The 15,358-nt window shown below is 25.1% G+C and overlaps 2 protein-coding genes across 2 annotated transcripts in view; one reads left to right on the top strand and one right to left on the bottom strand.

The window, feature by feature from the left end:
• Window positions 1-12,504, bottom strand: part of LOC129984081 (ubiquitin carboxyl-terminal hydrolase 42-like) — a 28,135-nt gene extending 15,631 nt beyond the window's left edge. Inside the window, exons 1-8 of the mRNA XM_056093856.1 lie at window positions 12,288-12,504; window positions 8,617-8,777; window positions 7,436-7,622; window positions 5,005-5,241; window positions 4,274-4,384; window positions 3,465-3,576; window positions 1,510-1,577; window positions 1,244-1,314 (exon numbers count right to left, since the gene is read on the bottom strand). Coding sequence (XP_055949831.1) covers window positions 1,244-1,314; window positions 1,510-1,577; window positions 3,465-3,576; window positions 4,274-4,384; window positions 5,005-5,241; window positions 7,436-7,622; window positions 8,617-8,685 — 855 coding nt within the window. The 5' untranslated portion in view covers window positions 8,686-8,777; window positions 12,288-12,504. The remainder of the gene's footprint in view (window positions 1-1,243; window positions 1,315-1,509; window positions 1,578-3,464; window positions 3,577-4,273; window positions 4,385-5,004; window positions 5,242-7,435; window positions 7,623-8,616; window positions 8,778-12,287) is intronic.
• A 385-nt stretch (window positions 12,505-12,889) lies between these two features.
• LOC129983797 (dynein axonemal heavy chain 7-like) overlaps window positions 12,890-15,358 on the top strand; it is a 135,663-nt gene continuing 133,194 nt past the window's right edge. The window contains exon 1 of the mRNA XM_056093431.1: window positions 12,890-13,017. Within this exon, the coding sequence (XP_055949406.1) occupies window positions 12,997-13,017 (21 nt within the window). The 5' untranslated portion in view covers window positions 12,890-12,996. The remainder of the gene's footprint in view (window positions 13,018-15,358) is intronic.

Here is a 15,358-nt window from a genome sequence, read left to right as displayed (position 1 = left end):
TTTAACTTAGAAATAATTACAAAAAAAAAAAAAAAAAAAAAAAAGAAGCTATAGTTATTTATTTTAATGTTAAACAGACATATTTAGAAAATACTTCTTAATTTTTCCCTCTCAAATGTTTATTAATGTTTAATTATTAATTGTAAACCATTTAAATAAAATATAAATTTAAAAAAAAAAACCATTTGAAACAAATAAAGTTTCTTTCTAGCAAAACAAATTGAATAAGGAAGGGTTTAAAATATATTAATACAAACTTTAATAATCAATATTTTTTTTTATATAAAATGAAACAAGATTTCAAAAAGCAGTTATAAATTTGACACTGTCGAAATTAAAATTCTTTAATAACATACAGTCATTAATTTCAGTGTTTTTAATGAATTTGACAGCCAAATAAGAAAACTGTTTTTTGTAACTGTTTTATTTGAGAAATTTACATTATTTACCTTTTACCCTTTAAAATAAAATAATGTGCCTTTCTAGTAACTTGCAGCATTTCCAAATCTATCAGAATTAAAGTAAGAAATAAATTGTTATAATTTTGGAAAGGCTCATTTGCATTTCAAAATTGGTCCAGAGAAAGAATGTTGAAATTATCACATTTACATACAAACACTGAGTAAACAATAAAGTTTGCAGAAAAGTGCTTTATTTTATTTAAAAGTAAAAAAAAAAAAAAAAAGTTTGCTTCCTAGTAAAAATAGAAAATTGAACAGAGGAAGAAGGAGTGGTTCTTGATTTGCATTCATCAAAATGACTTAGTAAATTTCGCAAAATAAATGTCCAATCCTTCTGAAATTTGTTCAAAAAAATTCAGAAACAGGTTCACATATTATTTTAAGTACAAAATTCAAAATCAGCATTTTCACCGATTTCAGGGTACCAAGTTCCCTTGATTCAACAAGTGAAAAGTAGATAAAAAAAAGATATTTAAAAATACTATTTCTACGTTAATTTTCATGACATATATAAGCTACTGAAATAAGTTTATTCAGGAAAAATATTTTCTTTTTAAAAATCATCCAACATACTTTATGACAACAACAACAAAAGTATAACCTTTTTTCAAGTATTCAACCTTTATTCAAGTATAAAGGAAAACAAAACACCATCATTATAACTTTTAATGTTTATAAATCATTTCAGTATGATGCAAATAAATTTAATCATTATAGCTTGGTAATGATACAAATATAATAATATCCAACTTCATATATGACTTTAAAATATGAAATCTTACCTTTATATCAAGAATGAAGTCCATGAAATGATCAAATGTATTGCTTTTTTCCTTGCATCGTAAACATGTTACTGAAAACAAATTTAAAAAAAAATATTTAAAAAAACTTTTATCAACATAAAATTGCTATTAACAGAAAAATATTATATCCGACAGATTAGTTTTAAAATGAGCAAAAACAGATTATATAGAAGAGTGAATTAAAATTAAAGATTTAATACAAATAATCATGTGAAGAAAACTAATTGGTAAAACAATCTCCTTACCTTGACTTCTATGATATCCTCCAAATATTTGATTAATAACTGTAGTTTCTTTGCTTGCAGGATCCAGTCTAAAAATGAAAATATAAAATTTTCCATTTGAAATTTTTCAGTGCATGCAAACAAATCAACACTGAAAATTTTGAACATTAAATGCTTGGAGAATTCCAATCCCAGAATAAAAAATTAAACCGAATTATTTATTGTCTTTTTATACAGCAGGTTATAAAACTGACTTTTATAAATATTTGATGGAACAGCACAATGAATGAATTTAAAATATACATCTATTCACCTTTATTTTTAAAAATTTCTGCTTCAAGTGTTGATTTTGCGGACGGCCAGATTTCTCTTAGACAATTGTCTTATTATTATTGCCATAAATGAAAGTTGAAGACCCAAATATAACAGTCATTTAAATATTTATAAATTGTCATAACCTTCAATTCAATTTTATAGTTTGAATTAAAGCATTTAATAATCATTTCTCGAAATCTATGCATGATATAAACGTGATAATCTGATTTAAACACAATATTCATATATGAACATATCTCTCTTAGGCATGGATGATCTTGCATATTACTTGGGTAAATTTTGTGTTTGTTTTTGAAATTGTCTATCGTTTTGAGCTCTTTCAGCTATCTGCAAGGACCTTTAAAAAGTGAAGATTAATCTGCAATGATAGGCATTTATTTTCAAGCATCAGACAGATTGCTGCATCTAAGTTGTAAATTTTTTTTGCTTCATGTTATACTTTATTTAGTTATTTTAAATTGTTTACTGTGCTAATTATTTAATACTAAATTTATATGACTTACATGAGTAATTTTTCTGCGATTGTCTAAAATTATTAGGACTAATATTAGAAAAAAAAAAAAATGGTTCTTTATACAGGATGTATAGTGAGAAATTGCTGCAAATATTAAGTAATAAATAAATAACAATGAAGAGCTGACGTATTATATTTTAGAAGAAATGGCATCTTCTATTATAATAAAACACACAATTTTTTCAGCAAATTGGTTGGACAGCTGAAAAAATATATTATTTTAGAGTCACATCATTGACTAACTAGGTATTAGTTATCCAGACCCTGAAACATCTCGTAGCAGTTTTATAAGAATTCAATATTGTTTATAATAATTTTTTTATTGAAAAATAATGACATCTTTGTTTTTAAATGACTCAAAATAATGAAATATACAATTTAAAACCTTATGAATTGTACCAGTATATATATATAAAATAAAAGTATGAGCTACTGACAATCGCCTGTAAAAAATTATGAATCTTAATAGTAATTTTTAATATATAATTTTATATTTTTTGAATTTTCAAATTTTATTTTTTAAATATTTAATAATGTATATTAATTTATTGTATAAGTACTAAAACCAATTATTACTAATATGCAATTATTTTAATAATATGTGATAAATTCAAAACTCACACAAATTATTTATAAATATTGCTTTATTTTCTTATTTACCTATTAATTTTCTTGCAAGATTACAGTAATATAGAAGAAAACTAATATATTGTAGGTATTTAACCATAAAAATTAGAGACAAAGAGGACTTTGTAGGTAGAAAACAAACATATAATCTGAGAGATCACCCACAAATAATATAGACATAAAATAACACTTCATAATGGAATGTTAAGATTAGACTATTATTTAGAATATATTTTTTTAAACATAATGTTAAGCAGATACAAAAAATTCAAATAATACTACATAAAATGGCAGAATGCATATGAATTACAGTAAATGTAATAAATATTGTAAGTAACGCATATTTGAGGATACTGAGCAATTTAAATTTTGAATTTAATATAAGCAAGCAAATTTATTCTATGAAAAATTTATGCAGCTAATGATTGACATAAAGAGCTATAAAAATGCTATGTGCCTATATATTTTTTAAAAAAAATTATTATTTAAATTAACTTACTTGGAAGAATTGTTATTTTGATTTAGGCATGATTTCCAGAGATTGTCAATAACATAACGAAGAAATTCATGAGCATCTTCTTGTCGCCCAAATTGAAAATGTTTTGCTATTACTGCAAAAAAATAAAATGTCTGTTAATGATTTGAAATATAATTACAGTAAAAATGTATTTTAAATATAAAAATATTATAAAAAAGGGAAAAATATTGTATAATAAAATGAAAAATACACCATTTTCTATTTTTTAATTATTAAATTAACTACTATTACAAAATAATTAAATGTGGAAATACGTTTCATTTAAAAAAATTAAACTTTTATTATGTTCCAAAAAGAACTAAGTAAAAAAATCAACACTATATATATATATATACACACACAAACATATATTGCCATCTTTGGACACTATACTCGCTGTGTATTATTTTAAATAATTGGCAATATTAAAGAGACATTCATCTAGCAAAGTGCCATGAAGGTCATATGAATTTCCTAAATCATATATTGAGTTCATAAGCTTTCGTATCAAATAAAAACTGTAAAAAAAAAAAAAAAAAAGAATCAGTGGTTAGGTGACTGGTAATAATTTGGTTTATTTATTACTCTAAATATATATAGACTACATATCAAATTATTGCTTTTGGAATTGATAATCAAAATCTTTCTCACAGGAAACACTATTATCTTTCAAAATGTGCAATTTCAGATTTAAAAAAAAATTCACAATTATTTTGTTAATCTTAAAACAAATTGATTAAAAAAATACTTGGTAAAATAAATGAAACGCATACTTAGCAACTATATCTTACATTTTAATCTTTGGTATATATCATTTGGCTTTATGATATCACCGGTTTTACCAATTGTTCGTCTGATATGCTTCTGTAGGAGACACATCATGCAGAAGCCAGAAATTGTACCTGTAATAATAAACATTTTTTAAAAATAAAAATACGTCATCTGGCTACTTCAATTTTATTTTCAAGACATATTGACAAATAAAAGCACCAATCTTTGATTATAAATGGATTGTCATTTATACTAGTTTTTCAGTATTCAATTACAAATAATCGATAATAACTTAAATAATTCCTAATAACCTAAACTATAAAAGTTTTCAAATCTCATTACCCCCCCCCCCCAGAACATAAATGAGAACTGTGCAAGTGTGGAAAAAATGAGAATTTAAAGGTTATATTTATTACTTATTTAGTTAATTTAAATAAAATAATAATAATCACACAATAACAGCACCAACAAAAAAAAAAAAAAAAAAAAAAAAAAAATCTCAAAATTTTTTTTGTTTAGATAAAAGCTTCAATTTAAAAATAACTATACTCTGCGAGATAAGTCTCTAATAAAATTCTTGCTATTTAGTCGAGTTGTTTTTCTAAAAAATAATTATTATTTTATTCAGATGGACTTAGAATCAGAAAGCAGCTGTGAGTTTGAAGCAATTCTATGTAGTTTCGAAAAGATGGGTTAAGGGCCAAAAACGTTAAGTTCAAACAATATGATAAAAATTGAAAGGAATACCTACATTTTGACGAATGATCATTGTCATGCAAGAGATAATTTGCCAGTGGAGGGCAGTAGGTCAAACACTGGAGAACTGTATTCATAAAGCAAGTGTTTCCTATGTTACTTAGTCCAGCTCCTATTTTGTATATCTGCTTCCATTCCAAGTGAATTTTTCCAGAATATAACTGAATTTTTGGAACTGGTATGCCATCTTCAACTTTCTCTTTGTTACCATTCATAACCTGATAAGAATTATCTGAAAAAGATATTATATCAATGATCAAACATACTAACACACAAATTAAAGAAATTAATTATAGTAAATTGTTTGAATTAGTTGAAAAATCGTAATGAGACATGAAAAAGTTTGTCTCTCAATTATAAATTTTCCTTCATTTGATCTTTAAAAGACACTTTATTATTTAAGTGAAATGAATAAATTTGCAAGTAAAATGACAGAATTTGATGTTGAATTGCATCAGAAGGTCATTATAAATAAAACTTCTCCATGGAGAGTGAATTGAGTGATTAAATAAATGATTCACCTATACTACAGTTAACATTAATACATAAAGAAGTTGCACCAAAAGTTTATTAAAAGGAGCAAACAATCATAGGGAAATTGCAGTATGCAAAAATCGCATTTGAAAGGATTCAGTCCCTATATCCAAATTAAAAATTATGTTCAGAGGTTTCTTTTCAAGATTGGAAAAGGACTCAGTTTATGTCCTGGAATACGGATGCTTTACTAATACTAAAAAAACATCAGATTGCTTGCAAGAAGAGATACAAAATGGCATATAATCTTGACAAAGAATATAACACAGCCATACATTATCTTATGGATAACATGACCGTTGAATCATACACAGGAAATAACGAGATAGAGAACTGTGATTTCTGTATAGATATTGATGGTGTAGTAGGTCATGATGGTTTATTGAATCATCAAGTTAATATACCTTTATAGCACTTTCCATTTGCATAACTAATACTATAATATTTACATACTAATTATAATCATTTATGCTAGACAATGTCAAAAAGGAATAGATTCAAATAAAGATAAAATCAAAGAAACAAATTCAAAATTATTTAAAAAGTTTATTTAACATCAAGTGAATTGATGAAGCCTAAGAACATCCAATCCCCATGAGCATATGATAAATCTTCATTCAACCCAAATAACAAATTGGCATGGCTTCACAGCTTCTTTTACTATTATATCCTTTGAAAAGTGTTACCCATCTTTGCAGTCTGTTACATTGCAAGAACAAGATATCTTCTAGACAGGAATATTGTGACACAGCTTCACTTTACATTCTAAATTCAATGAAGATATTTCTTTTAATTCTTTTGGAGAAGACCAAACGATAAATGGAAGTTCTAAAAATCAAGTATACTGAGATAATGATAGAGTTTAAAGTTGTCATTCACCACACCACAGTTTGAATTCACATATGTGTGCACACACATACATATATATCAAGGTTTCAACAGGAATAATTCATCCAGTAGTCAAACTTATAAAGAAAAAGAAGGGAGAAAAAAAAAAAAAATCAAGGACTTTACAGAAAATACATGACTTTTAAGAAAATACATGTATTTTAGATATAGAAATTCAATAATAAATTTAAATAAAATATTTTCACTATTAATTTAAAATGTGCCATTACCTCTTGCTTGCCATTTCTAAATGCTTAAAAGAAGAACACAAAGAAGACTTGTCAGATTTCTTCAGTGAAGAAAATGGAACTCAAAGTAGGTTTCAAGAACATAAACCCTTTCAAGCAAGCACCTTTACTTTTAGCCCCATGCAGCAACTAATGAATGCTAATTTCATACAAATTACTAAATTCATTTAAAAAATGTTAAAATCATAAGAATCTCTTAACTAAACTTTTGATAAGAGCAAGGCAGAAAGACGGAAAAAATGCAAGAAATATATAAATTAAGTAATCACTATTTATATTTAAATAAATGAACTGGACACTGTATGCATTAAAATATTAATATTTTAAATTGTATTATAAAGTTCTGATCCTTAAATCTATTAGATTTTGTTATTGAGTCTATATTCTGATATTTCAACTAGTTTTTTCGTAGATTTTTACAATTAAAAATCATTTCTTCAATTTTCACCTATTTTGATTTTAAATTGTTTGGTTTACTTGCATTATGTTCCCTTTTATACTTTTTACTATCCAGAAATTGTAATCTTTACCTGTCTATTTTTCCCCCCACATATTTAAAGCAAACATTTTCCTATATCTACATTTATTTTTGCGATTTCAAAATTCTCTATTACATTGAGTTTTTTTTTTTTTACTTCAGCTGAAACCAAATATTTTACAGCGTTTATTTCTGGCTCTTTCTACAGTATTAATTTTTACATTAAGAGCCAAAAGAATGATTACAATTATGTATTACAAAATTCTATTAATACTTACTATAGGTATTTTTGTTTTGATCAACACAATTTTTTTGTTTCTTTTGCCCATTGCAGATTATTTCAGAATCGCCAACTTTATAAAGATATTTCCCTGAAATATTAGAGCTAGTAGATGGCTTCTTCACTTCAGCTACTGAAAAATCTATGTTACTAATGAGCAGAGATGATCGGGAAGCATTGGCAAGCTATGAAAAGATTTTTCATATTATTAAAATAGCATGACAAACTGCAATTATAAGCAAATGCATGTATATAGATAAAAAAATTTACTTATATAAAGGTAAATAAAAATTTAATAATGGTAAAACATTTAAAAGCGAAAAGTCATTGGAGGAGGGGGGGGGGAATAGTTACACTTTTGTTTATAAGTTCAGATGTAAAGCTGTTGAAACAATATTTAAAATATTGCTGTTATTCTTAAATATTTCAGCAAGATACTTTTGTATAACATTATAGATCTATATTGCTAGGTAAAAATAGCTTTCATTCCAAACATTACAAGAATTCTATCACATCTGCACATTTAGCTTCATTTCAATATGTAAATGAATAAAAAAAAAATATTTTCAATTAATTTTAATAACTTTTTTTTTCATATCTAGATATGCCATAGTCTAAATTATATTCTTCAGCTGACTTTTTTTTATTCATCAGTTTTTTATTTAACCAATTAATAGAAAGCAATAAAATTTGTAGATAAAAGACACATAAAAATTATACTTACTATATGAATAAATATTTCTTTCCTAAATAAATATTCTTTTATAAAATTTTAAATGGATATTAGATGATGATTAAATTAAATTAAAATGATTTTTATCAAGCAAAGTAAGCACAAAACATTAAGGCAATAAAAAGGAAACAAGTTTATACAAATATTGAAAAAGAATTTTTTTTAAAGACATTTTCCATTTATAATGAATTATAATCAAAAGAAAAATGTAAGAATTGAAAAGGAAGATTAGAAAATCTCCTTATGTGAACAATTTTCTTTCTATTTTACAATATAAAGCAAATAAAAGACAAATTTAAATTATTTTTCCTTTATTATTTATAGCTTTTTTTAAACCTAAATCCTTAAAAGAAAATACCAGAAATGCTGTTGGTTTCACATATCAACATGTATGTAAATGAATAAAAAAAAAATGAATAGATATATAAGTAACAATTTAAACTAACCTTTCGATTAATAGAGTCTTTGTCAGTTGCTGAAGTCCCGTTGATGTTAGAAGCAATTGTAGAATTCATTATTTACAAAATGGTCATTACCTACTTCATTCCACAACAATTTTTTCCAGGAAAATCTTCACTTCTGCAATGTCTATTTTATGCAGGATTATCTATAATTACATTAAAGTCAATCAATTATAAAGTCTTAAATGCATAAACAATAAATGTAAAAGAAATTCAATTTTAATCTGAAAAACAATTCAATATAAAAGAACAAAATTTAATATTTTTAAATTTTTGGTAGAAAAAATTTTAAAATTAAACAGGTATATATTAAAACCATTCTCAAGATTTAACATAGTATGATCAACAAATTTAATTTTCATAAATTAATAACTCTTCAAATCTTATCCAAAATAATGGTAATTTTACAAGATTGCTAATAAAAATGTATTCCAACATTCTTTTGTTTTTGAAGGAAATTGCTAAGAAACTAATATATTTTTAAAGAGCTTCTTGGTTATGAGTATGCATTTGACACCAAATTAGAACATTTTAGATTTTTTTCTTTCTTTTTGCATCCTTCGATGCATGCTTATTTCTGGAATTCTTATTCTCAATGCACTAATGAAACTATAAAATGCTGTTTTTAAACCAAATTCCAGTGTTCAAAATATCACAAATTCAGTTATAATTTTGTATTAAAATTAAATTAGCATAGTCAGATTATAAGGTTTATTTATTTTACTCTATTTATAAGAAAGATTAATGTGTGTGTTGGTATTCTACAGGTTAGACCGTTCACTTAGAGCTACCAAATTTGGTTGATATATTTCGGATAAAAATGTTCTGCTCTTAAAAACCCAGGAAGATAACATTTAAAATGATGGAATGTGTGCGACTACAACTTTGTTTTGGAGCTTTTAAAGATAATACCTTTCAAAATACTACAGCAGTGTATTAACACTGCTGTAGTATTGCAATAGATGCAAGAATTGCAAAAAAAAAAAAAAAAAAAAAAAAAAAAAAATCTTTTTATATCTAAGAGTTCAACTGTATAACTATTGAGATAGTAATTATAATATTTAATTTCTACTGCCGCATTGAAAAGTCAGAAGTCGACTCTCCATGGCCGAACGGCCATAGCACTGAACTTATAATCAAGGGACTGTAAGTTCGAATCACGCTAGCTACAATGTGATATACAGTTTGTGTAAACATTCAATTCCTTGATTTTATGTTTTCCTTTATTTCATGTTCCAGAAAATTCTGTTCCTTTCTTTAGTTTACCAGACAAGTGTTCTGGACTTTTCTTACTGTCTCCAGAAAAGCATTCTGGAACTTTCCTTGCTAGTATAAAAGCAGAAGATTTGTTAGTCACTGTGTTTTCAGTTCAGAGTTGAGTTAACAAATTGGTTTAGCTCTACTTCTTATGTGTGTCATTGAGTTCCACACTAAAGAACCTACATGACACTATTAAATTTATATTCTGTATGTCCTGCATTTCTATTAAACTTATTTTGTTTGTATTTTCGAAAATTTCAATAACAATTCCCTAACTTGCCAAATCATGGCTTAAATATTCTAACTTGGTGGAAGTTAGAATAGAAACCAGAGGAACAGAAAAAAATTCTTTATTCTAATTTTTTGCTGTAGTTCTTTTTTTTTTAATCAATAATTTTTAATTCCAATTTTATTACATCAAGGGTATAATAAATATATTGAGAAAGAAATATTGCAACTTATCAAAATTTTTTTATGATCAATGTTATATTAAATTTAATTAAAAACAAAGGGAATAAAATAAAAATGTTTAGATTTAAAGAAAATTCTCCAAGTCTCCATTAAATTTAATGATAACAAAGGTAATATATATGTAAAAAAAAAGTAACAAAGTTATTACATAATTAAAAATCCTATTTGGGGGAAAATATTCAAACGAAGTATTATTTTTATTATAATTTTGATAATGCTGAAAGTCAGTAGAATTATAAGTTTTCAAAAATGTAGTACAAAAATGATTTAATTTTTAATTACTAAAGAGTTAACTGATTTTTGCCTCATTTCAAAGAGCATTTGCGACAAATTTCAAGATTAGACTGTGAATTTGTATAGCAACTTCCTTTCATCTACATAACTAAAATTTAGAAATGCTTACATACAATCCTTATACAAATAAATAGTTTTATTAAATATTGATGAAATTTGGATCACAGTGCTTTTCAAAATAAGAGAATGATTCCCATCAACTAACAAGAGTTTCCTTTCAATGCCCAAAAAGTTAGCAAAAAATAATAAAATAAAAAATTATACAAATTTTTTTTTCTACCATTTTTTTATGAAAATATCTTACAAAGATCTACACCAACAGCAATACATTCAACAACCTTAACTCCTTTCAAATGAAAACTCTTCAGTATAATTCTATCCCCCATTTTAAGAAGTTATCTTAAAATCCATACACAAATTGCAATAATATTTTTTTCTTTTTATAATGCAATTCAAACAAATTTCATTTTGCCATGTTGTTCAATTACATACTTTGCCAATATAAAAGTCAAGATAAAAACTTGTTTTCTTTGAATATTTACTCTAAAGTAGGATTATTATTTTTCAACATTTCACTTTTCTGTTTGCATGTACTATAACCTATAATAGCAATAGTTTTTTTAACTATAGGGTGGTGAAAGAACTAATGTTGGTGAAACAGGACCAAGTGTATAGTAAAAATTTAAGTTTGAAATTAATTGAATTATCAGTAAACTTTTTGCAGCAATTCAGAATCATGCTTAAAAGATAATTTAAAACAATAGTGATAATTTAAAACAATATAGTAAAAGGCAGCAAAGAAGATTAAGTTTAAAAAATCTTGTTTGCTATTTTTAAAAACAGGACATTCAATTAAAACATGAACAATAAATTCTCAAATTTTAGATAAATTTACAGTGTTTTGTTACATTAAATTCACATATTTCCTTATTATCCAATAAAGTGAAATTTTAAATAAATGCATTCAATATTAACAGTTTAAAACTTGGTCAAAATTATGATCGAAAGAGCTTATTGCCAAAGTCAGCTATGCCTCAGCAAAATAACATTAATTAGTATAGCTCTTATATACCAAAGTAAAATTTCTAGTACTTCATAAAGTTTTCATATGGAAATATTCTCCGAGTAACAGTTTTCCATTCTTATTGCTATTTAGTATAAACACACCATTGACTGCACATGAAGAATTTGCATTTTAAACATTAACATTTTCTTGGCGGATAAATACATTTAATTAAGTAAACGTGAAATGTTTGTTTGATATTAACGAAAAGTAAAACATGATCGTAAAAATAACGTTTGAAAGTAAATATTTTCATGGATATAAAAGCTGTCATAAACACTCAGAAAATATTTACAGAAGGCAACATTACGATACTGATTATGAAATTCTTACATTTTAAACGTAAAAAATTGAGCAGATTCAGAACATTAAACATTTATTGAAAATTCTAGACATGCCGGGTATTTCAACTTCAAAATATAAAACAAATACAGTAAGTGACATAAATCAAGGATAAAAAGGCCGTTTAAAAGAAACGTTTCCCTTCAATCTTTTGAAATTCCGTTAAGAACAATTCCAAATTAAAAAAACGTTTCTGATGTATTACGTCTTATTTTCAATTGCTTACCTCTGGAAAACATGCGTTGCCTATAAGTCGGTAACTGTGTCACGCGTGTAAGTAACCATAAATCACTTTTCATGTTGAAATAAAACAAATCTGCAAGAAATTCTGTGATAATCCTTGATTGGCAAAAAAGAAAGGTGGCCACAGCTCATTAAATTTAAGAAAATTTAGTAAAAAAAAATTTCAAGGCATTGAAAAATTATAACACAAATGGAATTGAGTAGAGTTGAATTGTAACAATGTGCCTCAGAAATAGTATACGTTGCATGCTAAATGGAAATATATTAAACAGACGATATTTCATATTTAAAGTAAAATGATACTTAATATTAAATTTAAAATTATTAATCGAGATACTGGAGTAGATTAAAAGGCTTACGAATTCTAATTTTAATTTCTCAACATTATTTATTCAAATATTTACATATATGCACTAAAAACTCCTTTTATTGAAGAAAACAAATATTATAAGTGTTTTACAGTAAGTTTTGGAAATATTAGCAACTATCATTTCAGTTAATTAAAAATAAATAAATAAATAACTATTTATAATGCTGAAAGTAAGAAACATCTCAACTTAATTCATCTTTGGTTGCCATATCAACGAGCGCTGTTTTGAAATCAACTTTTGCAATGTTTCACATTTTTGCAAAAATGAAACAATGTCCAATCTGATTAGTTTGAAATTCACTACAATTTGAATTGCTTAACTATGAGTGGTGCTCGTAGAAAGGTTTGTTTGAAATTTTAGAAACCTTTTTTGGGATGTGTATTCTCTATTAAAAAGCAGCGCTTGGAATTTAAATGTTATTAAGTTATACATGTTTTGGTGTTTAAATACATCGACATGCTTTGCTATATTCTATTAGACACTATTTAGCTTATGTACATTAAAGAAAATTGTATATGTGAGCTATTTATTCAGTATTATTTACTTTTTAAATAGACTTGACCAATTTTAAGTATGAATATAAATGGTGGTATAAAACTGTCTGACTAATACTTCGGAACAATATAAATTCGAACAAAATTTTTTGCAGTGAGTTCAGAAATCTTACATCAGGCATCTTACAAATTGTTTTCTAAAATTCAAACTTGAATATTGTTAAATGTTTTAATGTAAATTTTATGTTTTTCGATATTATTGCATCTTACATTAAAAAGAAAAGAATGTTTGATCATTTGATTTTTTTTCAATTTTTCTAATTTATGATTTAGTTAGTTATAATCTAGTTTATTTTTTAGTTATTGTACAAAAAATAATGCCAACAAAATTGAAAAAGCAATAATAGTTAAAAAGAATAATAACCATTTGTTTAAGAAATAAACAAACTTCACAACATTTGTTAAATTATTATTGCAAGTCAAAAGAAAGTAATTCATATTTGTACCAAAAATATATTTTAATAATGATTTATCATTTAGGCAAAAGATGATAAAAAGTTATTCATAAAATGATTTAACTTGAGTTTTGAAATTTTTTAAATAGAAATAGAATTTTAACGAAACAAAAAGGACCCAACTATTTTTTTAAATAACTGAATCTAGTGATTATTGAGATTTTAATCTCGTAAACATTATAAATACTGTGATACAGTCTAAAATCCATTACTAATTTTTCTTGCAGTTGGTAGTGATTTTCTGATTAGGCAGCAGAGTCGAAAGTGGACCATAGCCAATTAAAAAAAAATCATTAATCTTTTTGCCAAATAAATCTATGAAAAATACAAGTTATATGAATTAAAAATTAAATTATATTTTAAACTGACCAATTTTATTCTGGCTAGTATAATTACTCAGGTTCCTATCTGTTTCACTAAAATGCTTAATAATATATATTAGTTATTTTAAATAAATATGAATGATGCATATTCATGAGCCAACTTAGTTGTTCTGTCTAAATCAAGGACGACAGCACCAAACATAAAATGGCATTTGCTAACCAAAACATTCATTAGTTGTTATGATTAATTAGACATGACATATATTCTCGAAAATGATGATTTCAGCATTTTTGAATTCTTGTGATTGATTAATTTTTTTTTATGTAACACTTCTATGATATTTTTAATATCTTAAGAATTTTTTGTATAAATTTATTCATTTTATTGTTCAACTAATCTTTTTATTTTATTTCTTGATGCAATTCATTATTTTATGGTGTTCAACTTCTTTTCTCTAAGGCTGTGCCATCTCTGATTAATAGGTGATACAATGGCTTTGGTTATGTTTCAGATCAATGCCTATTTTATGAATAATTTTCCTTTGTTTGAACCATGTAATACATAAAATTTATCAAGTGATTTTATGAAGGAAAAAAAAAATACAAACGAATTTACACAGTGTTAGTGACATTCTAAAAAAGAAAAAAGAGACATCTATTCTAAAATACATGAAAAAAAAACCCTTTGATTAGTTTCTTAGTATTAAAAGATCTTCCATGTGAGAAATTAAAAATGATGAATCATAAACTTTTATAACAGCTACGGGCAAATTCGTATTAAATAAACTAAGAATTGCAAATTAAAATTTTAGATAATATCTGAAATTAATAGTGGCAATGAATTTTAAGGTTCATATTATGTAAAGTTATGTGAGTTAAATGGTAATAAACTATTTGAAGAATCTGATATTAAGAAAACTGATGCTAACTTTAGAAATCCTGGAATTTGAAATCTGTTGAATTATTGACTAGATTAGATTATAAGAAATATATTATAGCATTTAACAGAAAAAGGGATTATTTATTTATTTATTATTATTATTATTTTGAAATCCAAATATGTTTACTCTGATAACCTTAAATTCGCAAATAAACACTTATTTTTCTTAATGAAAAATAAAGAGTTGGGAAAAACAAAAAACAGTAGGAACAGGTGGGGTGTTTGAATAATGTATTTGAACTCAAGAGGAAGTGCTTACTGTTTACTATATAAATTATTTCATGTAAATTTTTTTTTTAAACTAATGGTTTTAATGATTGGAAAAAGTTGTAGAACATAGAAAGAAGCAATGAACATAGAAACAATGTAAAAATAACTTTATAATGACAGACTACTTTTTTGGGGGGGAGG

The sequence above is a fragment of the Argiope bruennichi genome, chromosome 9 (assembly GCF_947563725.1).
Source record: "Argiope bruennichi chromosome 9, qqArgBrue1.1, whole genome shotgun sequence".
NCBI classification, from domain to species: Eukaryota; Metazoa; Arthropoda; class Arachnida; order Araneae; family Araneidae; genus Argiope; species Argiope bruennichi.
Note: the sequence above shows the minus strand (reverse complement) of the source record. Positions and strands in the feature narration are given on the sequence as shown.